Here is a 23900-nt window from a genome sequence, read left to right as displayed (position 1 = left end):
AAGCTGATATTATTTTTTTTACACATTTTCTGGGTCAAGGTTTGGCTTTTTCAGGAGAGGCTTTGTTACTACCACTTTTAGTGAGTTTGGTACACATCCGGAGGATAGGAAGCCATTTATTTTGTTCAACATAGGAGGGCCAAGCACAGGAAGTAGCTCTTTCAGTAGTTTAGTTGGAATAGGGGCCAGTAGGAAGGTTTAGAGGACATTACTATTTTTGTGAATGTGTCGAGAGATACAGGATAAAAAAACTTGATAGTCTCTATTGATCCCAGGTCCTGGCAGGTCTGTGCAGACCCAGGACAAGTGAGTTTTGGAGAAATACGCAGATTCAAAAAGGAGTCTGTAATTTGCTTCCTAATGATCATGATCTTTTTGTCAAAGAAGTTCATGAATTCATCACTGCTGAAGTCAAGGCCATCTTCTTTTGGGAAATTGTGCTTTTTAGTTGGTTTTGCAACAGTATCAAAAATAAATGTTGGATTGTTTTTATTCTCCTCAATTAGCTTGGAAAAGTAGGCTGATCAAGCAGCAGTGAAGGCTCCTCGACATTGCACCATACTGTCTTTCCAAGCCAGTCAGAAGACTTCCAGTTTGGTGGCGCACCATTACTGTTTCAATTTTCTTGAAGCTTGCATCAGTGCTCAGGTATTTTCTGTATACCAGGGAGATCATTTATTGTGACAAATGTTTTTTGTTTTTAGAGGTGCGACTGCATCTAGGGTTTTACGCAAGGTTAAATTTAGATCCACGGTTAGGTGGTTAACTGATTTTTGTACTCCGATGTCCTTGGGTAGGTGGAGGGAGTCTGGAAGGGCATCTAGCAATCTTTGGGTTGTCTGAGAATTTATAGTGCGGCTTGCTTGGGGTCTGAGTAGATGATTTGTTTTGATTGCAAAGGTTATAAGATGATGGTCCAATAGTCCAGGATTATGAGGATAAACATTTAGTTCCAAAATATTTATTCCACGGGACAAAACTAGATCCAGGGTATGACTGTGGCAATGCGTAGGTCTGGAGACATGTTGGACAAAACCCACTGAGTTGATGATGGCTCCGAAGGCCTTTTGGAGTGGGTCTGTGGACTTTTCCATGTGAAAATTGAAGTAATCAAAAATTTGAATATTATCTGCGATGACTACAAGCTCCGATAGAAATTCAGGGAACTCAGTGAGGAACACTGTATACTATTAAAAGTGATTGAGTTTGGCTGCATAGATTTCATGACTAGAAGCTCAAAATACAAAAAACGCAGTCTTTTGTTTTGATGTCATAAATGTTAGTAACATCTGCACCTTTGCGGTACACTTGGAAGTGAGGGATCTAACATTAAGTAGTCCTTTTTTGAGATGTAAGATATTATCGCAATCTCTTTCAATAATGACAGGAATGGAGGAGGTCTTTATTCCAATGAGATTGTTAAGACGAACACCGCCATTTATAGTTTTGGCCGACCTAAATCGAGGCACAGACACAGTCACAATGGGGAAAGCTGAGCTGACTACACTGACTGTGCCAGTGTCAGACTCTACTAAACTGGCAGGCTGGCTAACAGTACAGCTGTAGAGTAGTGCTGCTGTAGAATGACATGGGAAAGGAGAGCCTAACTCACTAAGTACTGTAATAAGATAAATGATACATACTGTACTAGCAGGGATCATGATGTTAGATACATAACGGTAACTCCTGACTGACGAGCAGCAAGCAGAGCTTGTGATGATAGAATAGGACAAGTAAAATAGGACAAGTCGAGTACCATATGTTAGTAGTAAAAATGAGATCAGCTCTAACACAATCAGATTTTACGTAGCAGGAAACACGGTCAGTATGTCTCCATCTGTTTGTGTGTATGCCTGTGCGTGCACACGTGTGTGCGTGTGTATGTGTGTTTGGGCAGCAGATGGTGGGAGTAGTGACACATGCCCTGACAGAGAGGCTATAGAACCCTGAGTTCAACACCCTCCACTGCCTTAAAAGGACTCAAGCGACCCCTGACCTTCAGGAAGGCCTTTTGATTGGAGGAAACAGATTGTAGGAGACAATGCAGAGTGGTCAGTGAGAGAGAAGAAGGGGAAGAGAGAGAAGGGGAGGGGGCCTATTCCTCTCCTCCCTCCCTCGCTCCCTCCTAGAGAATTCGGACTCAAGCAGTGTCACAACAAGTCTGTAGCTAACAGGGAACTATTTTCCAACGGGGAGTGGAGGAATGGAACATGGTTAGTCTCTGTTTTGTTCTGTTCCAGATCCTAAATGACTTCATTCAGCCTGCTGCCAACCACAGGAGTTCAAACAGAGCTCACACTGCTTCCTTACGATAGAGCATCTAGACAGAGAGAGGAGCGAAAGAGGGAAGAGAGAGAGAGTAAGAGGGGAGAAAGGGGCAGTGAGAGAGTGATAGAGTGGGGGGAGAGAAAATACAGTTCTCTCATTTAAAAGAGTCTCTCATTTGTGCCGGGAGGGAGGCAGACAGTCTTCAGCTCCACATGGACAAGACCAGCTGAGCCACAGGAGACAAAGGAAGGCGATTCAGGAGAAAAAAAGATAAGTCAAGTTTAGAGTTTTAGAGAGAGAGAGAGGAGAGGAGCGAGGGAGAGTGCGAGAGAGAACGACAGACAGAGGGAGCTGTGGAAGTGGCAGTGTACAGCTCAGTTTTTCTCCAGACAGACACAGTGGGATAGTCCTCTGAAAGTCTCTTCATCATGACTACTTCTCTTGGTAGGTACTGTACTATTACTGGATACATAACTAATGTGTGTTTGTCAGTTTTTCTGTGTGTGTGTGTGTGTGTGTGTGTGCTAATGCTCAAACCCACTAGATGGCCTGCATCCCCGTCTCAGTTGCATTGTCTCTGTTGCAGTCTCCTGTTGCAGACTGACTCTTTTATTCCCTCTTTCATGCTCTCTTTCTCTATCTTCATGTTTTCTTTCTGATTTCCACTTTTCTCTTGCTTTCTTGCCAATTCTCACTTCTTTTTTCTCCCCAATTTCGTGGTATCCAATTGTTTAATAAGTAAGTATAAATAAGTAGCTACTATCTTGTCTCATCGCTACAACTCCCATACGGGCTCGGGAGAGACAAAGGTTGAAAGTCCTGCGTCCTCCGATACACAACCCAACCAAGCCGCACTGCTTCTTAACACAGTGTGCATCCAACCCGGAAGCCAGCCGCACCAATGTGTCGGAGGAAACACCGTGCACCCGGCAACCTTGGTTAGCACGCACTGCGCCCGGCCCGCCACAGGAGTCGCTGGTGCGCGATGAGACAAGGACATCCCTACCGGCCAAGCCCTCCCTAACCCGGACGACCCTAGGCCAATTGTGCGTCGCCCCACGGACCTCCCGGTCGCGGCCGGTTACGACAGAGCCTGGGCGCGAACCCAGAGTCTCTGATGGCACAGCTGGCGCTGCAGTACAGCACCCTTTCTCTTTTTACATGTCTCTTTTTGCATGTCTCTTTTTGCATGTCTCTTTTTGCCCGTCTCTTTTTGCATGTCTCTTTTTGCCCGTCTCTTTTTGCCTTTCTCTTTTTGCCCTTCTCTTTTTGCATGTCTCTTTTTGCATGTCTCTTTTTGCCCGTCTCTTTTTGCATGTCTCTTTTTGCCCGTCTCTTTTTGCCCGTCTCTTTTTGCCTTTCTCTTTTTGCCCGTCTCTTTTTGCCTTTCTCTTTTTGCATGTCTCTTTTTGCCCGTCTCTTTTTGCCCTTCTCTTTTTGCATGTCTCTTTTTGCCTGTCTCTTTTTGCCCGTCTCTTTTTGGATGTCTCTTTTTGGATGTCTCTTTTTGCCTTTCTCTTTTTGCCTGTCTCTTTTTGCCTGTCTCTTTTTGCCTGTCTCTTTTTGCCCGTCTCTTTTTGCCCGTCTCTTTTTGCCTTTCTCTTTTTGCCCGTCTCTTTTTGCCCGTCTCTGTTTGCCCGTCTCTTTTTGCATGTCTCTTTTTGCCCGTCTCTTTTTGCCTGTCTCTTTTTGCCTTTCTCTTTTTGCCTGTCTCTTTTTGCCTTTCTCTTTTTGCCTTTCTCTTTTTGCCCGTCTCTTTTTGCCCGTCTCTTTTTGCCTTTCTCTTTTTGCCCGTCTCTTTTTGCCTTTCTCTTTTTGCCCGTCTCTTTTTGCATGTCTCTTTTTGCCTGTCTCTTTTTGCCCGTCTCTTTTTGCCCGTCTCTTTTTGCCTTTCTCTTTTTGCTCGTCTCTGTTTACCCGTCTCTTTTTGCATGTCTCTTTTTGCCGGTCTCTTTTTGCCTGTCTCTTTTTGCCTTTCTCTTTTTGCCTTTCTCTTTTTGCCCGTCTCTTTTTGCATGTCTCTTTTTGCCTTTCTCTTTTTGCCCGTCTCTTTTTGCCCGTCTCTTTTCGCCCGTCTCTGTTTGCCCGTCTCTTTTTGCCCGTCTCTTTTTGCCCGTCTCTTTTTGCCCGTCTCTTTTTGCCCGTCTCTTTTTGCATTTCTCTTTTTACCTGTCTCTTTTTGCCTGTCTCTTTTTGGATGTCTCTTTTTGCCCGTCTCTTTATGCCCGTCTCTATTTGCCTGTCTCTTTTTGCATGTCTCTTTTTGCATGTCTCTTTTTACCTGTCTCTTTTTGCCTGTCTCTTTTTGGATGTCTCTTTTTGCCTGTCTCTTTTCCAGTCTTTTGGTATCTTTAGTTTGACTGTCTTCTGCTTTATCTTTTTAAGACTTTCTTTTTCCGTCATTCCTTCTCTGTGTTTATTGAGTGTTATATCAATCCATCCTGAGGTTCTGTGAGACCACGCTTCCCTCTCTGAGGTAGAACACACACTTGTCTCTCGCTCTTTCCTGGAGACCTCTGGTATTTACACATGTCTGGAATTGTCTTGTGTGGTAGTCTCTCTCTCCCCATCTTTCCCTCTCTATATCTCTATCTTCTATCCCCGTCTTCCCCTCTCTCTTTCTCTCTCTCCCCATCTTCCCCTCTCTCTTTTTCTTTCTGGTTCTCTCTCTCTCTCTCTCCCTCTCTCTTCTATCCCCATCTTCTCTTTCTGGTTCTCTCTCTTTCTTCTATCCCCTTTCTTCTATCCTCACCTCTGTCTTTCTGTCTGTCCCCATCTCTCTGGTTCTCTCTCCCCATCCTCTCCTATCTCTTTTTCGCTTTCTGGTTCTCTCTCTCTCTCTCTCTCTCTCTGTCCCCAACTTCCCCTCTCTCTTTCTCTGTCTGGTTCTCTCTCTCTCCCCTATCCAAATCTTCTCCTCTCTCTTTCTCTGTCTGTCTGTTTGTCTCTCTCTCTCTCCCTCCCCTATCCCCTTCTCTCTCTCTCTTTCTCTCTCCTCTGTCCCCAACTTCCCCTCTCTCTTTCTCTTTCTGGTTCTCTCTCTCTCCCCCTATCCCAATCTTCTCCTCTCTCTTTCTCTGTCTGTCTGTCTGTCTGTTTGTCTCTCTCTCTCTCCCTCCCATCCCCTATCCCCATCTCTCCCGCTCTCTCTCTCTCTCTTTCTCTCTCTCTCTCTCTCTCTCGCCATATCTCCCTCACTCTTTCTCTTTCTGGTTCTCTCTCTCTATATATATCTCTCTCTCTCTCCTATCCCCATCTTCCCCTCTCTCTTTCTCTTTCTCTTTCTGGTTCTTTCTCTCAATTCAATTCAAAGTTAACATTACACTCACAAATGTTTCACAGGAATAAAAGCATTTCAAATGTTATATTATCAGCCATGTACAGTGTTTTACCCATGTGCAGATACTGTAGTTGCTATATGAATGGCAAGGGAAAATAAATAAACTGATGAAAATATCAGCTGCTGTGGTGACACACTGTAGTATTTCACCGAACAGGTATGGGAGTTAATCAATATTTGCTTTGTTTCTAAATTCTTTATGGGTCTGTGGGAAATATGCGTCTTTGATATGGTTGTATAATTGGCAGGAGGTTAGGAAGTGCAGCTCAGTTTCCACCTCATTTTGTGGTTTTCTCTCGAGAGCAGGGTCTGCTTAAAGAGGCATCTCTTGATAGCAAGGCTATGCTCACTCAGTCTCTCTCTCTCACTCTCTCTCTCTCTCTCTTTCTCTCTCTCTCCCTCTGTTTCTGTCTCTCTCTGTTGCGCCGTCTCTTCCCTCTCTCTGCTCTCTGTTTGAAAGGATCAAACTCTTTGTTGTTGAGTTTTATTCTGAAGTGTTCTTAGTTGTGCCCGTAGTTGTTTTTCCTCACGCCATCTTTTATTTTTCATCATGGAAACCACAAGACGAAGTGTTCCTCTGTTCCACAGTGGTAGGACATGACCTCATCCTGTAATATACTCAGGGAGAGGTTTAGTTGGCCAACATCAAGGAGTCACTACTGAATCTACCAGGGCCACAGAGAGTCTGTTTGTCTACCTGTCTGTCTGTATGCCTGCATGTCTGTGTCTGTCTGTCTGTTTGTCTACCTGTCTGTCTGCCTGCCTGTCTGTTTGTCTACCTGTCTGTCTGCCTGCCTGCCTGTCTGTCTGTCTGTCTGTCTGTCTGTCTGTCTGTCTGTCTGTCTGTCTGTCTGTCTGTCTGTCTACCTGTCTGTCTGCCTGCCTGTCTGTTTGTCTACCTGTCTCTCTACCTGTCTGTCTGCCTGTCTGTCTACCTGCCTGCCTGTGCCTGTCTGTGTGCGTGAAAACTCCACTTATGCGTCCGTCTGTCTGTCTGAAAACTCCACAGATGCCCTGTCTGTCTGTCTGCGTGAAAACTCCACTATTGCTCTGTCTGTCTGAAAACTCCACTGATGCCCTGTCTGTCTGTCTGTCTGTCTGTCTGTCTGTCTGTCTGTCTGTCTGTCTGTCTGTGTGAAAACTCCACAGATGCCCTGTCTGTCTGTCTGAAAACTCCACAGATGCCCTGTCTGTCTGTCTGAAAACTCCACTGATGCCCTGTCTGTCTGTCTGTCTGTCTGTCTGTCTGAAAACTCCACAGATGCCCTGTCTGTCTGAAAACTCCACTGATTCCCTGACTGTCTGTCTGAAAACTCCACTGATGCCCTGTCTGTCTGTCTGAAAACTCCACTGATGCCCTGTCTGTCTGAAAACTCCACTGATGCCCTGTCTGTCTGTCTGTCTGAAAACTCCACTGATGCCCTGTCTGTCTGTCTGAAAACTCCACTGATGCCCTGTCTGTCTGAAAACTCCACTGATGCCCAGTCTGTCTGTCTGAAAACTCCACTGATGCCCCATCTGTCTGAAAACTCCACTGATGCCCTGTCTGTCTGTCTGAAAACTCCACTGATGCCCTGTCTGTCTGTCTGAAAACTCCACTGATGCCCTGTCTGTCTGTCTGAAAACTCCACTGATGCCCCGTCTGTCTGTCTGAAAACTCCACTGATGCCCTGTCTGTCTGTCTGAAAACTCCACTGATGCCCTGTCTGTCTGTCTGTCTGTCTGTCTGAAAACTCCACTGATTTCCCGTCTGTCTGTCTGAAAACTCCACTGATGCCCCGTCTGTCTGTCTGAAAACTCCACTGATGCCCTGTCTGCCTGTCTGAAAACTCCACTGATGCCCTGTCTGTCTGTCTGAAAATTCCACTGATGCCCTGTCTGTCTGTCTGAAAATTCCACTGATTCCCTGTCTGTCTGTCTGAAAACTCCACTGATGCCCCGTCTGTCTGTCTGTCTGATGCCCTGTCTGTCTGAAAACTCTGAAAACTCCACTGATGCCCTGTCTGTCTGTCTGAAAACTCCACTGATGCCCTGTCTGTCTGAAAACTGATGCCCAGTCTGTCTGTCTGAAAACTCCACTGATGCCCCATCTGTCTGAAAACTCCACTGATGCCCTGTCTGTCTGTCTGAAAACTCCACTGATGCCCTGTCTGTCCTGAAAACTCCACTGTCTGTCTGTCTGTCTGAAAACTCCACTGATGTCCTCCACTGATCTCTGTCTGTCTGAAAACTCCACTGATGCCCTGTCTGTCTGTCTGAAAACTCCACTGATGCCCTGTCTGTCTGTCTGAAAACTCCACTGATGCCCTGTCTGTCTGAAAACTCCACTGATGCCCCTGTCTGTCTGTCTGAAAACTCCACTGATGCCCTGTCTGTCTGTCTGAAAACTCCACTGATGCCCTGTCTGTCCTGTCTGTCTGAAAACTCCACTGATTTCCCTCCACTGATGCCTGTCTGTCTGAAAACTCCACTGATGCCCTGTCTGTCTGTCTGAAAACTCCACTGAAAAACTCCACTGATGCCACTGATTCCCTGTCTGTCTGTCTGAAAACTCCACTGATGCCCTCTGTCTGTCTGAAAACTCCACTGATGCCCTGTCTGTCTGAAAATCCACTGATGCCCCGTCTGTCTGTCTGAAAACTCCACTGATGCCCTGTCTGTCTGTCTGAAAACTCCACTGATGCCCTGTCTGTCTGTCTGAAAACTCCACTGATGCCAAAACTCCACTGATGCCCAGTCTGTCTGTCTGAAAACTCCACTGATGCCCCATCTGTCTGAAAACTCCACTGATGCCCAGTCTGTCTGTCTGAAAACTCCACTGATGCCCCATCTGTCTGAAAACTCCACTGATGCCCTGTCTGTCTGTCTGAAAACTCCACTGATGCCCTGTCTGTCTGTCTGAAAACTCCACTGATGCCCTGTCTGTCTGTCTGAAAACTCCACTGATGCCCTGTCTGTCTGTCTGTCTGAAAACTCCACTGATGCCCTGTCTGTCTGTCTGAAAACTCCACTGATGCCCTGTCTGTCTGTCTGTCTGTCTGTCTGAAAACTCCACTGATTTCCCGTCTGTCTGTCTGAAAACTCCACTGATGCCCCGTCTGTCTGTCTGAAAACTCCACTGATGCCCTGTCTGCCTGTCTGAAAACTCCACTGATGCCCTGTCTGTCTGTCTGAAAATTCCACTGATGCCCTGTCTGTCTGTCTGAAAATTCCACTGATTCCCTGTCTGTCTGTCTGAAAACTCCACTGATGCCCCGTCTGTCTGTCTGAAAATTCCACTGATGCCCCGTCTGTCTGTCTGAAAACTCCACTGATGCCCTGTCTGTCTGTCTGAAAACTCCACTGATGCCCTGTCTGTCTGTCTGAAAACTCCACTGATGCCCTGTCTGTCTGAAAACTCCACTGATGCCCAGTCTGTCTGTCTGAAAACTCCACTGATGCCCCATCTGTCTGAAAACTCCACTGATGCCCTGTCTGTCTGTCTGAAAACTCCACTGATGCCCCATCTGTCTGAAAACTCCACTGATGCCCTGTCTGTCTGTCTGAAAACTCCACTGATGCCCTGTCTGTCTGTCTGAAAACTCCAAAGATGCCCTGTCTGTCTGAAAACTCCACTGATGCCCCGTCTGTCTGTCTGAAAACTCCACTGATGCCCTGTCTGTCTGTCTGAAAACTCCACTGATGCCCCATCTGTCTGAAAACTCCACTGATGCCCTGTCTGTCTGTCTGAAAACTCCACTGATGCCCTGTCTGTCTGTCTGAAAACTCCACTGATGCCCTGTCTGTCTGAAAACTCCACTGATGCCCCGTCTGTCTGTCTGAAAACTCCACTGATGCCCTGTCTGTCTGTCTGAAAACTCCACTGATGCCCTGTCTGTCTGTCTGTCTGTCTGTCTGAAAACTCCACTGATTTCCCGTCTGTCTGTCTGAAAACTCCACTGATGCCCTGTCTGTCTGTCTGAAAACTCCACTGATGCCCTGTCTGTCTGTCTGAAAACTCCACTGATGCCCTGTCTGTCTGTCTGAAAATTCCACTGATGCCCTGTCTGTCTGTCTGAAAATTCCACTGATTCCCTGTCTGTCTGTCTGAAAACTCCACTGATGCCCCGTCTGTCTGTCTGAAAATTCCACTGATGCCCCGTCTGTCTGTCTGAAAACTCCACTGATGCCCTGTCTGTCTGTCTGAAAACTCCACTGATGCCCTGTCTGTCTGTCTGAAAACTCCACTGATGCCCTGTCTGTCTGAAAACTCCACTGATGCCCAGTCTGTCTGTCTGAAAACTCCACTGATGCCCCATCTGTCTGAAAACTCCACTGATGCCCTGTCTGTCTGTCTGAAAACTCCACTGATGCCCCATCTGTCTGAAAACTCCACTGATGCCCTGTCTGTCTGTCTGAAAACTCCACTGATGCCCTGTCTGTCTGTCTGAAAACTCCAAAGATGCCCTGTCTGTCTGAAAACTCCACTGATGCCCCGTCTGTCTGTCTGAAAACTCCACTGATGCCCTGTCTGTCTGTCTGAAAACTCCACTGATGCCCTGTCTGTCTGTCTGTCTGTCTGTCTGAAAACTCCACTGATTTCCCGTCTGTCTGTCTGAAAACTCCACTGATGCCCCGTCTGTCTGTCTGAAAACTCCACTGATGCCCCGTCTGTCTGTCTGAAAATTCCACTGATGCCCCGTCTGTCTGTCTGAAAACTCCACTGATGCCCTGTCTGTCTGTCTGAAAACTCCACTGATGCCCTGTCTGTCTGTCTGAAAACTCCACTGATGTCCTGTCTGTCTGAAAACTCCACTGATGCCCAGTCTGTCTGTTTGAAAACTCCACTGATGCCCCATCTGTCTGAAAACTCCACTGATGCCCTGTCTGTCTGTCTGAAAACTCCACTGATGCCCTGTCTGTCTGTCTGAAAACTCCAAAGATGCCCTGTCTGTCTGAAAACTCCACTGATGCCCCGTCTGTCTGTCTGAAAACTCCACTGATGCCCTGTCTGTCTGTCTGAAAACTCCACTGATGCCCTGTCTGTCTGTCTGTCTGTCTGTCTGTCTGAAAACTCCACTGATTTCCCGTCTGTCTGTCTGAAAACTCCACTGATGCCCCGTCTGTCTGTCTGAAAACTCCACTGATGCCCTGTCTGAGAACTCCACTGATGCCCTGTCTGTCTGTCTGAAAACTCCACTGATGCCCTGTCTGTCTGTCTGAAAACTCCACTGATGCCCTGTCTGTCTGAAAACTCCACTGACGCCCCGTCTGTCTGTCTGAAAACTCCACTGATGCCCTGTCTGTCTGTCTGAAAACTCCACTGATGCCCTGTCTGTCTGTCTGTCTGTCTGTCTGAAAACTCCACTGATTTCCCGTCTGTCTGTCTGGAAACTCCACTGATGCCCCGTCTGTCTGTCTGAAAACTCCACTGATGCCCTGTCTGCCTGTCTGAAAACTCCACTGATGCCCTGTCTGTCTGTCTGAAAATTCCACTGATGCCCTGTCTGTCTGTCTGAAAATTCCACTGATTCCCTGTCTGTCTGTCTGAAAACTCCACTGATGCCCCGTCTGTCTGTCTGAAAACTCCACTGATGCCCCGTCTGTCTGTCTGAAAACTCCACTGATGCCCTGTCTGTCTGTCTGAAAACTCCACTGATGCCCTGTCTGTCTGTCTGAAAACTCCACTGATGTCCTGTCTGTCTGAAAACTCCACTGATGCCCAGTCTGTCTGTCTGAAAACTCCACTGATGCCCCATCTGTCTGAAAACTCCACTGATGCCCTGTCTGTCTGTCTGAAAACTCCACTGATGCCCCATCTGTCTGAAAACTCCACTGATGCCCTGTCTGTCTGTCTGAAAACTCCACTGATGCCCTGTCTGTCTGTCTGAAAACTCCACTGATGCCCTGTCTGTCTGAAAACTCCACTGATGCCCCGTCTGTCTGTCTGAAAACTCCACTGATGCCCTGTCTGTCTGTCTGAAAACTCCACTGATGCCCTGTCTGTCTGTCTGTCTGTCTGTCTGAAAACTCCACTGATTTCCCGTCTGTCTGTCTGAAAACTCCACTGATGCCCCGTCTGTCTGTCTGAAAACTCCACTGATGCCCTGTCTGCCTGTCTGAAAACTCCACTGATGCCCTGTCTGTCTGTCTGAAAATTCCACTGATGCCCTGTCTGTCTGTCTGAAAATTCCACTGATTCCCTGTCTGTCTGTCTGAAAACTCCACTGATGCCCTGTCTGTCTGTCTGAAAACTCCACTGATGCCCTGTCTGCCTGTCTGAAAACTCCACTGATGCCCTGTCTGTCTGTCTGAAAATTCCACTGATGCCCTGTCTGTCTGTCTGAAAATTCCACTGATTCCCTGTCTGTCTGTCTCAAAACTCCACTGATGCCCCCTCTGTCTGTCTGTCTGTCTGAAAACTCCACTGATGCCCTGTCTGTCTGTCTGTCCACTGATGCCCTGTCTGTCTGTCTGAAAACTCCACCCTGATGCCCTGTCTGTCTGTCTGAAAACTCCACTGATGCCCTGTCACTGTCTGTCTGATCCACTGATGCCCCGTCTGTCTGTCTGTCTGAAAACTCCACTGATGCCCTGTCTGTCTGTCTGAAAACTCCACTGATGCCCTGTCTGTCTGTCTGAAAACTCCACTGAAAACTGCCCCCGTCTGTCTGTCTGAAAACTCCACTGATGCCCTGTCTGTCTGTCTGAAAACTCCACTGATGCCCTGTCTGTCTGTCTGTCTGTCTGAAAACTCCACTGATGCTGTCTGTCTGTCCACTGATCCCCGTGTCTGAAAACTCCACTGATGCCCCGTCTGTCTGTCTGATTCCACTGATGCCCTGTCTGTCTGTCTGAAAACTCCACTGATGCCTGTCTGTCTGAAAACTCCACTGATGCCCAGTCTGTCTGTCTGAAAACTCCACTGATGCCCCATCTGTCTGAAAACTCCACTGATGCCCTGTCTGTCTGTCTGAAAACTCCACTGCCCCATCTGTCTGAAAACTCCACTGATGCCCTGTCTGTCTGTCTGAAAACTGATGCCCTGTCTGTCTGTCTGAAAACTCCACTGATGCCCTGTCTGTCTGAAAACTCCACTGATGCCCCGTCTGTCTGTCTGAAAACTCCACTGATGCCCTGTCTGTCTGTCTGAAAACTCCACTGATGCCCTGTCTGTCTGTCTGAAAACTCCACTGATGCCCTGTCTGTCTGTCCACTGATGTCTGAAAACTCCACTGATGCCCTGTCTGTCTGTCTGAAAACTCCACTGATGCCCTGTCTGTCTGTCTGAAAACTCCACTGATGCCCTGTCTGCCTGTCTGAAAACTCCACTGATGCCCTGTCTGTCTGTCTGTCTGAAAATTCCACTGATGCCCTGTCTGTCTGAAAATTCCACTGATGCCCTGTCTGTCTGTCTGAAAACTCCACTGATTCCCTGTCTGTCTGTCTGAAAACTGTCTGTCTGAAAACTCCACTGATGCCCTGTCTGTCTGTCTGAAAATTCCACTCTGTCTGAAAACTCCACTGATGCCCTGTCTGTCTGTCTGAAAACTCTGCCTCCACTGATGCCCAGTCTGTCTGTCTGAAAACTCTGTCTGTCTGAAAACTCCACTGATGCCCTGTCTGTCTGTCTGAAAACTCCACTGATGCCCTGTCTGTCTGTCTGAAAACTCCAAAACTGATGCCCTGTCTGTCTGAAAACTACACTGATGCTGTCTGTCTGTCTGTCTGAAAACTCCACTGATGCCCCGTCTGTCTGTCTGTCCCCGTGAAAAACTCCACTGATGCCCTGTCTGTCTGTCTGAAAACTCCACTGATGCCCTGTCTGTCTGCATGAAAACTGATGCCCTGTCTGTCTGAAAACTCCACTGATGCCTGTCTGTCTGAAAACTCCACTGATGCCCTGTCTGTCTGTCTGAAAACTCCACTGATGCCCTGTCTGTCTGTCTGTCTGTCCCTCTGTCTGTCTGAAACTCCACTGATGCCCCGTCTGTCTGTCTGAAAACTCCACTGATGCCCTGTCTGCCTGTCTGAAAACTCCACTGATGCCCTGTCTGTCTGTCTGTCTGTCCCTGTCTGTCTGTCTGAAAATTCCACTGAAAACTCCACTGATGCCCCGTCTGTCTGTCTGTCTGATGCCCCGTCTGAAAACTCCACTGATGCCCCGTCTGTCTGTCTGAAAACTCTGTCTGTCTGTCTGTCTGAAAACTCCACTGATGCCCTGTCTGTCTGTCTGAAAACTCCACTGATGCCCAGTCTGTCTGTCTGAAAACTCCACTGATGCCCCATCTGTCTGAAAAACTCCACTGATGCCCTGTCTGTCTGTCTGAAAACTCCACTGATGCCCTGTCTGTCTGTCCTCCACTGTCTGTCTGATGCCCCGTGTCTGTCTGAAAACTCCACTGATGCCCTGTCTGTCTGTCTGAAAACTCCACTGATGCCCTGTCGTCTGTCTGTCTGAAAACTCCACTGATGCCCTGTCTGTCTGTCTGAAAACTCCACTGATGCCCTGTCTGTCTGTCTGAAAACTCCACTGATGCCCCGTCTGTCTGTCTGAAAACTCCACTGATGCCCCGTCTGTCTGTCTGAAAATTCCACTGATGCCCTGTCTGTCTGTCTGACCACTGATTCCCTGTCTGTCTGTCTGAAAACTCCACTGATGCCTGTCTGTCTGAAAACTCCACTGATGCCCCGTCTCTCTGTCTGAAAACTCCACTGATGCCCCGTCTGTCTGTCTGAAAACTCCAAAACTCCACTGATGCCCCGTCTGTCTGTCTGTCTGATGCCCCGTCTGTCTGTCTGAAAATTCCACTGATGCCCCGTCTGTCTGTCTGAAAACTCCACTGATGCCCTGTCTGTCTGTCTGTCTGAAAACTCCACTAATGCCCCGTCTGTCTGTCTGAAAACTCCACTGATGCCCTGTCTGTCTGTCTGTCTGTCTGAAAACTCCACTGATTTCCCGTCTGTCTGTCTGAAAACTCCACTGATGCCCTGTCTGTCTGTCTGAAAACTCCACTGATGCCCTGTCTGTCTGTCTGAAAACTCCACTGATGCCCCGTCTGTCTGTCTGAAAACTCCACTGATGCCCCATCTGTCTGAAAACTCCACTGATGCCCCGTCTGTCTGTCTGAAAACTCCACTGATGCCCCGTCTGTCTGTCTGAAAACTCCACTGATGCCCTGTCTGTCTGTCTGAAAACTCCACTGATGCCCCGTCTGTCTGTCTGAAAACTCCACTGATGCCCTGTCTGTCTGTCTGAAAACTCCACTGATGCCCCGTCTGTCTGTCTGAAAACTCCACTGATGCCCTGTCTGTCTGTCTGAAAACTCCACTGATGCCCCGTCTGTCTGTCTGAAAACTCCACTGATGCCCTGTCTGTCTGTCTGTCTGAAAACTCCACTGATGCCCTGTCTGTCTGTCTGAAAACTCCACTGATGCCCTGTCTGTCTGTCTGAAAACTCCACTGATGCCCCGTCTGTCTGTCTGAAAACTCCACTGATGCCCTGTCTGTCTGTCTGAAAACTCCACGGATGCCCTGTCTGTCTGTCTGAAAACTCCACTGATGCCCTGTCTGTCTGAAAACTCCACTGATGCCCTGTCTGTCTGTCTGAAAACTCCACTGATGCCCTGTCTGTCTGTCTGAAAACTCCACTGATGCCCCGTCTGTCTGTCTGTCTGTCTGAAAACTCCACTGATGCCCTGTCTGTCTGTCTGTCTGTCTGAAAACTCCACTGATTTCCCGTCTGTCTGTCTGAAAACTCCACTGATGCCCTGTCTGTCTGTCTGAAAACTCCACTGATGCCCTGTCTGTCTGTCTGAAAACTCCACTGATGCCCCGTCTGTCTGTCTGAAAACTCCACTGATGCCCCATCTGTCTGAAAACTCCACTGATGCCCCGTCTGTCTGTCTGAAAACTCCACTGATGCCCTGTCTGTCTGTCTGAAAACTCCACTGATGCCCCGTCTGTCTGTCTGAAAACTCCACTGATGCCCTGTCTGTCTGTCTGAAAACTCCACTGATGCCCCGTCTGTCTGTCTGAAAACTCCACTGATGCCCTGTCTGTCTGTCTGTCTGAAAACTCCACTGATGCCCCGTCTGTCTGTCTGAAAACTCCACTGATGCCCTGTCTGTCTGTCTGAAAACTCCACTGATGCCCCGTCTGTCTGTCTGAAAACTCCACTGATGCCCTGTCTGTCTGTCTGTCTGAAAACTCCACTGATGCCCTGTCTGTCTGTCTGAAAACTCCACTGATGCCCTGTCTGTCTGTCTGAAAACTCCACGGATGCCCTGTCTGTCTGTCTGAAAACTCCACTGATGCCCTGTCTGTCTGAAAACTCCACTGATGCCCTGTCTGTCTGTCTGAAAACTCCACTGATGCCCTGTCTGTCTGTCTGAAAACTCCACTGATGCCCCGTCTGTCTGTCTGTCTGTCTGAAAACTCCACTGATGCCCCGTCTGTCTGTCTGTCTGTCTGAAAACTCCACTGATGCCCCGTCTGTCTGTCTGTCTGTCTGAAAACTCCACTGATGCCCCGTCTGTCTCTATGTGACTTTCTGCAGCATGAAGAAGTTCTAAAGATAACCTGTGGATTCTTCACTGAGACCTGGCAGCTCCTTCACAAACAACCTCAGTGATAAGGCACTGTCCTTCTATCCCCAATACACACTACATCAGTCCCTGAAGAACCACAGTTGTTAGAAGTTGTCCTTATTTCCTGGCTATCCTCTCGGTCCCTAGAGAAGTCAGACAGACAGGAAATACAGTAGGACTCTGTGAGACGGGTCACTGATCACAACATCCTGTCCTCCTGTTTGCGTTAGTGTTATTGTCTACTCCACTCTTCAGTCTGCCCATAACTCTCTCTGGTCTCTTCCACTCCAGTGGGTATAGCTGTCAGGCCAAACACAACAGACAGGGGGACAGGGAAAGCTGATTTAAAGCGACCCGCCTGCTAGTTTTTCTTCTGTGCAGGCGAATGCTCTAGACAGCCTCTGAGAGGAAGGGGGCAAAGGATATTATGCACTATTCAGTTTTGATTAATAACATCCAGGTTGGAGGAGAATAATGAGAGCTTTGTGTGCGTCTGTTTATGTGTGTGTCTGTTTATGTGTGTGTCTGTTTATGTGTGCGTCTGTTTATGTGTGCGTCTGTTTATGTGTGTGTCTGTTTATGTGTGCGTCTGTTTATGTGTGCGTCTGTTTATGTGTGCGTCTGTTTATGTGTGCGTCTGTTTGTGTGCGTCTGTTTGTGTGTGTGTCTGTTTATGTGTGTGTCTGTTTATGTGTGCGTCTGTTTATGTGTGCGTCTGTTTATGTGTGTGTCTGTTTATGTGTGCGTCTGTTTATATGTGCGTCTGTTTATGTGTGTGTCTGTTTATGTGTGTGTCTGTTTATGTGTGTGTCTGTTTATGTGTGTGTCTGTTTATGTGTGCGTCTGTTTATGTGTGTGTCTGTTTATGTGTGTGTCTGTTTATGTGTGCGTCTGTTTATGTGTGCGTCTGTTTATGTGTGTGTCTGTTTATGTGTGCGTCTGTTTATGTGTGCGTCTGTTTATGTGTGTGTCTGTTTATGTGTGCGTCTGTTTGTGTGTGTCTGTTTATGTGTGTGTCTGTTTATGTGTGCGTCTGTTTGTGTGTGCATTATATGTGCAGGAATGTGTGTGGGTGGTGTCAGAACTGTAACAGAATGTGCTGAAGCAGTACATCAGCCCACCATGGCTGATGACTATAGATCCTATGTAGTAAGGTAGCTAGAGGGAAAATGCATCGCCCGAACTGGACTTAAACACGGGACCCTCCCATTAAAAGTCTGAGTCTCTACTGACTGGAGCTATCCAGGCTCTGCAGTGCTGTGTCTCCTCTCCACAGATCTGAATCCATCCCTCTTTGCTCGCACTCTCTCTCTCTCTCTCTCTGTCTCTCTGTCTCTCTGTCTCTCTCTCTCTCTGTCTCTCTTTCTCTCTCTCTGTCTCTCTCTCTGTCTCTCTGTCTCTCTGTCTCTCTCTCTCTCTCTGTCTCTGTCTCTCTTTCTCTCTCTCTGTCTCTCTCTGTCTCTCTCTGTCTCTCTGTCTCTCTCTCTCTCTCTCTCTCTCTGTCTCTGTCTCTCTTTCTCTCTCTCTGTCTCTCTGTCTCTCTCTCTGTCTCTGTCTCTCTTTCTCTCTCTCTGTCTCTCTCTCTGTCTCTCTGTCTCTGTCTCTCTCTCTCTCTCTCTCTCTCTCTCTCTCTGTCTCTGTCTCTCTTTCTCTCTCTCTGTCTCTCTCTGTCTCTCCCTCTCTTTCTCTCTGTCTGTCTCTCTCTCTGTCTCTCCCTCTCTTTCTCTCTCTCTGTCTCTCTCTCACTCTCTCTCTGTCTCTCTCTCTCTGTCTCTCCCTCTCTTTCTGTCTCTCTCTCTCACTCTCTTTCTGTCTCTCTGTCTCTCCCTCTCTTTCTGTCTCTCTGTCAATTCAATTCAAGGGCTTTTATTGGCATGGGAAACATGTGTTAACATTGCCAAAGCAAGTGAGATAGATAATATATAAAGTGAAATAAACAATAAAAATTAACAGTAAACATTACACATACAGAAGTTTCAAAACAATAAAGACATTACAAATGTCATATTATATATATATATATATACAGTGTTTTAACAATGTACAAATGGTTAAAGGACACAAGATAAAATAAATAAGCATAAATATGGGTTGTATTTACAATGGTGTGTGTTCTCTGGTTGCCCTTTTCTCGTGGCAACAGGTCACAAATCTCGCTGCTGTGATGGCACACTGTGGAATTTCACCCAGTAGATATGGGACTTTATCAAAATTGGATTTGTTTTCAAATTCTTTGTGGATCTGTGTAATCTGAGGGGAAATATGTCTCTCTAATATGGTCATACATTGGGCAGGAGGTTAGGAAGTGCAGCTCAGTTTCCACCTCATTTTGTGGGCAGTGAGCACATAGCCTGTCTTCTCTTGAGAGCCAGGTCTGCCTACGGCAGCCTCTCTCAATAGCAAGGCTATGCTCACTGAGTCTGTACATAGTCAAAGCTTTCCTTAATTTTGGGTCAGTCACAGTGGTCAGGTATTCTGCCGCTGTGTACTCTCTGTGTAGGGCCAAATAGCATTCTAGTTTGCTCTGTTTTTTTGTTAATTCTTTCCAATGTGTCAAGTAATTATCTTTTTCTTTTCTCATGATTTGGTTGGCTCTAATTGTGCTGCTGTCCTGGGGCTCTGTAGGGTGTGTTTGTGTAGGGTGAGTTTGTGTTTCTCTGTCTCTCCCTCTCTTTCTGTCTCTCTGTCTCTCTCTTTCTCTGTCTCTTTCTGTCTCTGTCTCTCTCTCTCTCTCTCTCTCTCTCTCTCTCTCTCATACTATCTCTCTCTGTCTCTCTCTCTCTCTCCCTCTCTTTCTGTCTCTCTATCTCTCTCTCTCTCTCTCTCTCTCTCTCATACTATCTCTCTCTGTCTCTCTCTCTCTCTCCCTCTCTTTCTGTCTCTCTGTCTCTCTCTCTCTCATACTATCTCTCTCTGTCTCTCTGTCTCTCTCTCTCTGTCTCTCCCTCTCTTTCTGTCTCTCTCTTTCTGTCTCTTTCTATCTCTGTCGCTCTCTCTCTCTCTCTCTCATACTATCTCTCTGTCTCGCTCTCTCTCTCTCACTTTCTCTCTCTCGCTCATACTATCTCTCTCTGTCTCACTCTTTCTCTCTCACTCTCTCTCTCACTCGCTCTCTTTCTCTCCTTCCCTCGTTCCTTCATTCCGTCAGGCTGGTCTGTGATCACAGTGAACAGCTGTCAGACTGGGCCTCTCAGTGTGTGGTGTGTGTATGGAGGACAGTGAACGAGAGCACATTCCTGTGGTCAATAGGGAGTCTGTGAATCCTCTTCAGAACAGAGAAGAGTAGGATGCTTGTGCTGTCGTGTCTGCGTAGTGTGAGTATATGTTTGAGAGGGAGACAGTGAGAGCAAGAGAAAGAGGGAGAGAAAGTTGTGTGTGTCTGCTTGCCTGAATGTGTTTTTGACTCATGCCCATGGTTCGTTGCCATCTGGAAGTGCTTCTACATGGTTTTGTCCTGACTGAAACTGAGGAGATTTTATCCTCTGGTGTCAGACTCTGTAAAGGCCGGACAGCAGAGAGAGAGGAACAGCTAGACAAGGGGAAAGAGTACAGGAAAACAGTAACGGTAGAGAAAAGACTAACGGTCAGACTAAACTTAGTCCTGGACTAACAAACTCTTTCAAGGGAGAATCTCTACTGAACATGCTTTTTAGTAAAAAAACAGGCTTAGTCTGGTCTGGAAGACCACCCCTAAGAGTTAAGAGGAGAGGTCTGTGTGTGTGTTTTTCATTTCCTTGTCTCGTTCTCTGTGTGACGATTTTCATTACGCTGCTCTCGGAGTATGTACAGTTGAAGTCGGAGTTTACATACACCTTAGCCAAATACATTTAAACTCAGTTTTTCACAATTCCTGACATTTACTCCTAATAAAAATTCCCTGTCTTAGGTCAGTTAGGATCACCACTTTATTTATGAATAGGAAATGTCAGAATAATACTATAGAGAATTTTTTATTTCAGCTTTTATTTCTTTCATCACATTCCCAGTGGGTCAGAAGATAACCTATACTCAATTAGTATTTGGTAGCATTGCCTTTAAATTGTTTAACTTGGGTCAAACGTTTTGGGTAGCCTTCCACAAGCTTCCCACAATCAGTTGGGTGAATTTTGGCCCATTCCTCCTGGTTTGTAGGCCTCCTTACTCACACAGGCTTTTTCAGTTCTGCTCACAAATCTTCTATGGGATTGAGGTTAGGGCTTTGTGATGGCCACTCCAATACCTTGACATTGTTGTCCTTAAGCCATTTTGCCACAACTTTGGAAGTATGCTTGGGGTCATTGTCCATTTGAAAGACCCATTTGCGACCAAGCTTTAACTTCCTGACTGATGTTTTGAGATGTTGCTTCAATATATCCACTTAATTTTCCATCCTCAAGATGCCAAGTATTTTGTGAAGTGCACCAGACCCTCCTGCAGCAAAGCACCCCCACAACATGATGCTGCTACCCCCGTGCTTCACGGTTGGGATGGTGTTCTTCGGCTTGCAAGCCTCCCCCTTTTCCCTCCTAACATAACAATGGTCATTATGGCCAAACAGTTCTATATTTGTTTCATCAGACCAGAGGACATTTCTCAAAAAAATACGATATTTGTCCCCATGTGCAGTTGCAAACCATAGTCTGGCTTTTTTTATGGCAGTTTTGGGGCAGTGGCTTCTTCCTTGCTGAGCGGCCTTTCAGGTTATGTCGATATAGGACTTGTTTTACTGTGGATATAGATACTTTTGTATTTTTGCTGTTGTTCTGGGATTGATTTACACTTTTCGCACCAAAGTACGTTCATCTCTAGGAGACAGCACGCGTCTCCTTCTTGAGCAGTATGACGGCTGCATGGTCCCATGGTGTTTATACTTGCGTACTATTGTTTGTACAGATGAACAAGGTACCTTCAGGCATTTGGAAATTGCTCCCAAGGATGAACCAGACTTGTGGAGGTCTACATTTTTGGCTGATTTCTTTTGATTTTCCCATGATGTCAAGCAAAGATTCACTGAGTTTGAAGGTAGGCCTTGAAGTACATCCACAGGTACACCTCCAATTGACTCAAATGATGTCAATTAGCCTATCAGAAGCTTCTAAAACCTTGACTTCATTCTCTGGAATATTCCAAGCTGTTTAAAGGCACAGTCAACCTAGTGTATGTAAACTTCTGACCCACTGGAATTGTGATAAAGTGAATCATAAGTGAAATAATCTGTCTGTAAACAATTGTTGGAAAAATTACTTGTGTCATGGACAAAGTAGCCAACTTGCCATAACTAACCGACTTGCCAAAACTAGTTTGTTAACAAGAAATTTGTGGAGTGGTTGAAAAACGAGTTTTAATGACTCCAACCTAATTGTATGTAACTTCCGACTTCAACTGTAGCTATGGATGTTGTGTTGCTTAGATACAGAGGTAGGGTCACTGGTGTGAGAAAATAGTGTCATCATTTTGGACTGTACTTAATTCAATCCAAATTCCTCAGCCTCCAGTCAATGGAGAAGAGAGAGGGGAAAGAGAGAGAGAGAGCGAAAAGGTGGGGAAAGTGGGAGAGTGAATTTCAGAATGAGAGAGAGACAGAGTGGAAGAGGATGAGAGAGAAACAGAATGGAAGAGGATGAGAGAGAGACAGATGGAAGAGGATGAGAGAGAGACAGAGTGGAAGAGGATGAGAGAGAGACAGAATGGAAGAGGACGAGAGAGAGACAGAATGGAAGAGGATGAGAGAGAGACAGAATGGAAGAGGATGAGAGAGAGACAGAATGAAAGAGGATGAGAGAGATACAGATGGAAGAGGATGAGAGAGAGACAGAATGGAAGAGGATGAGAGAGAGACAGAATGGAAGAGGATGAGAGAGAGACAGAATGGAAGAGGATGAGAGAGAGACAGATGGAAGAGGATGCGAGAGAGACAGATGGAAGAGGATGAGAGAGAGACAGAATGGAAGAGGATGAGAGAGAGACAGAATGGAAGAGGATGAGAGAGAGACAGAATGAAAGAGGATGAGAGAGATACAGATGGAAGAGGATGAGAGAGAGACAGAATGGAAGAGGATGAGAGAGAGACAGAATGGAAGAGGATGAGAGAGAGACAGAATGGACGAGGATGCGAGAGAGACAGATGGAAGAGGATGAGAGAGAGACAGAATGGAAAAGGATGAGAGAGAGACAGAATGGAAGAGGATGAGAGAGAGACAGAATGGAAGAGGATGAGAGAGAGACAGATGGAAGAGGATGAGAGAGAGACAGAATGGAATAGGATGAGAGAGAGACAGAATGGAAGAGGATGAGAGACAGACAGAATGGAAGAGGATGAGAGAGAGACAGAATGGAAGAGGATGAGAGAGAGACAGAATGGACGAGGATGCGAGAGAGACAGATGGAAGAGGATGAGAGAGAGACAGATGGAAGAGGATGAGAGAGAGACAGAATGGAAGAGGATGAGAGAGAGACAGAATGGAAGAGGATGAGAGAGAGACAGATGGAAGAGGATGAGAGAGAGACAGAATGGAAGAGGATGAGAGAGAGACAGAATGGAAGAGGATGAGAGAGAGACAGAATGGAAGAGGATGAGAGAGAGACAGATGGAAGAGGATGCGAGAGAGACAGATGGAAGAGGATGAGAGAGAGACAGAATGGAAGAGGATGAGAGAGATACAGATGGAAGAGGATGAGAGAGAGACAGAATGGAAGAGGATGAGAGAGAGACAGAATGGAAGAGGATGAGAGAGAGACAGAATGGACGAGGATGCGAGAGAGACAGATGGAAGAGGATGAGAGAGAGACAGAATGGAAGAGGATGAGAGAGAGACAGAATGGAAGAGGATGAGAGAGAGACAGATGGAAGAGGATGAGAGAGAGACAGAATGGAAGAGGATGAGAGAGAGACAGAATGGAAGAGGATGAGAGAGAGACAGAATGGAAGAGGATGAGAGAGAGACAGAATGGAAGAGGATGCGAGAGAGACAGATGGAAGAGGATGCGAGAGAGACAGATGGAAGAGGATGAGAGAGAGACAGAATGGAAGAGGATGAGAGAGAGACAGAATGGAAGAGGATGAGAGAGAGACGGATGGAAGAGGATGAGAGGGTGAGAGTGTGGCTGCAGTGGATACAAGAAGGTCTTTATGATGTCTGAAACTTTTCCCCATTACTCTCTCTCTTTCGCTGTCTCTCTCTCTCAGCTTGTTTTCATGTTTGGGGGTGACATGAATTGTTTAAAACGCAAGACTTTGACTAGTATATGAGAGACCTACAGACAGGGGGAAGCAGGTAGCATAGTGGTTAGGAAGGTGAGCCAGAAGCCAAAGGGTTGCCAGTTTGAATCCCGGGCCTGAGGGGGAAAATACGGCGGGAAGTGAGCCGGCAACCAGGGGGTTGCTGGTATCAAGTCCTGGATGCCATTGCCTGCTGTTTGCCCTTAATCAAGGCACATAACCCCCACAACAACAGCTCCCTGGAAGCCCAGTGTGGCAGCCCACCTGCACCTCTCCAAAACATGTGTATGTATGTATGGTATGTATGCGTGTGTATGTGTGTATGTGTGTGTGTGCATGCGTGTGTGCGCACGTGTGTGTGCATGCGTGTGTGCGCACGTGTGTGTGTGTGTGTGTGCGTGCGTGCGTATGTGTGCGTGCGTGCGTGTGTCTGTGTGTGTATGTTTTGGTTGGATTAAAAGTGGAAGTGATGGGGCGACGCACAATTGGCCTAGCGTCGTCCGGGTTAGGGAGGGTTTTGCCGGT

General features: G+C 46.9%; 1 protein-coding gene across 1 annotated transcript in view; it reads left to right on the top strand.

The window, feature by feature from the left end:
• The first annotated feature begins 2149 nt into the window (after positions 1-2149).
• Positions 2150-23900, top strand: part of LOC115123719 (tensin-3-like) — a 33032-nt gene continuing 11281 nt past the window's right edge. The window contains exon 1 of the mRNA XM_065015584.1: positions 2150-2712. Coding sequence (XP_064871656.1) covers positions 2697-2712 — 16 coding nt within the window. The 5' untranslated portion in view covers positions 2150-2696. The remainder of the gene's footprint in view (positions 2713-23900) is intronic.

This window comes from Oncorhynchus nerka, unplaced genomic scaffold (genome assembly GCF_034236695.1).
Source record: "Oncorhynchus nerka isolate Pitt River unplaced genomic scaffold, Oner_Uvic_2.0 unplaced_scaffold_8___fragment_6___debris, whole genome shotgun sequence".
In the NCBI taxonomy this organism is placed as follows: Eukaryota; Metazoa; Chordata; class Actinopteri; order Salmoniformes; family Salmonidae; genus Oncorhynchus; species Oncorhynchus nerka.
This window is presented reverse-complemented; position numbering and strand designations above follow the sequence as displayed.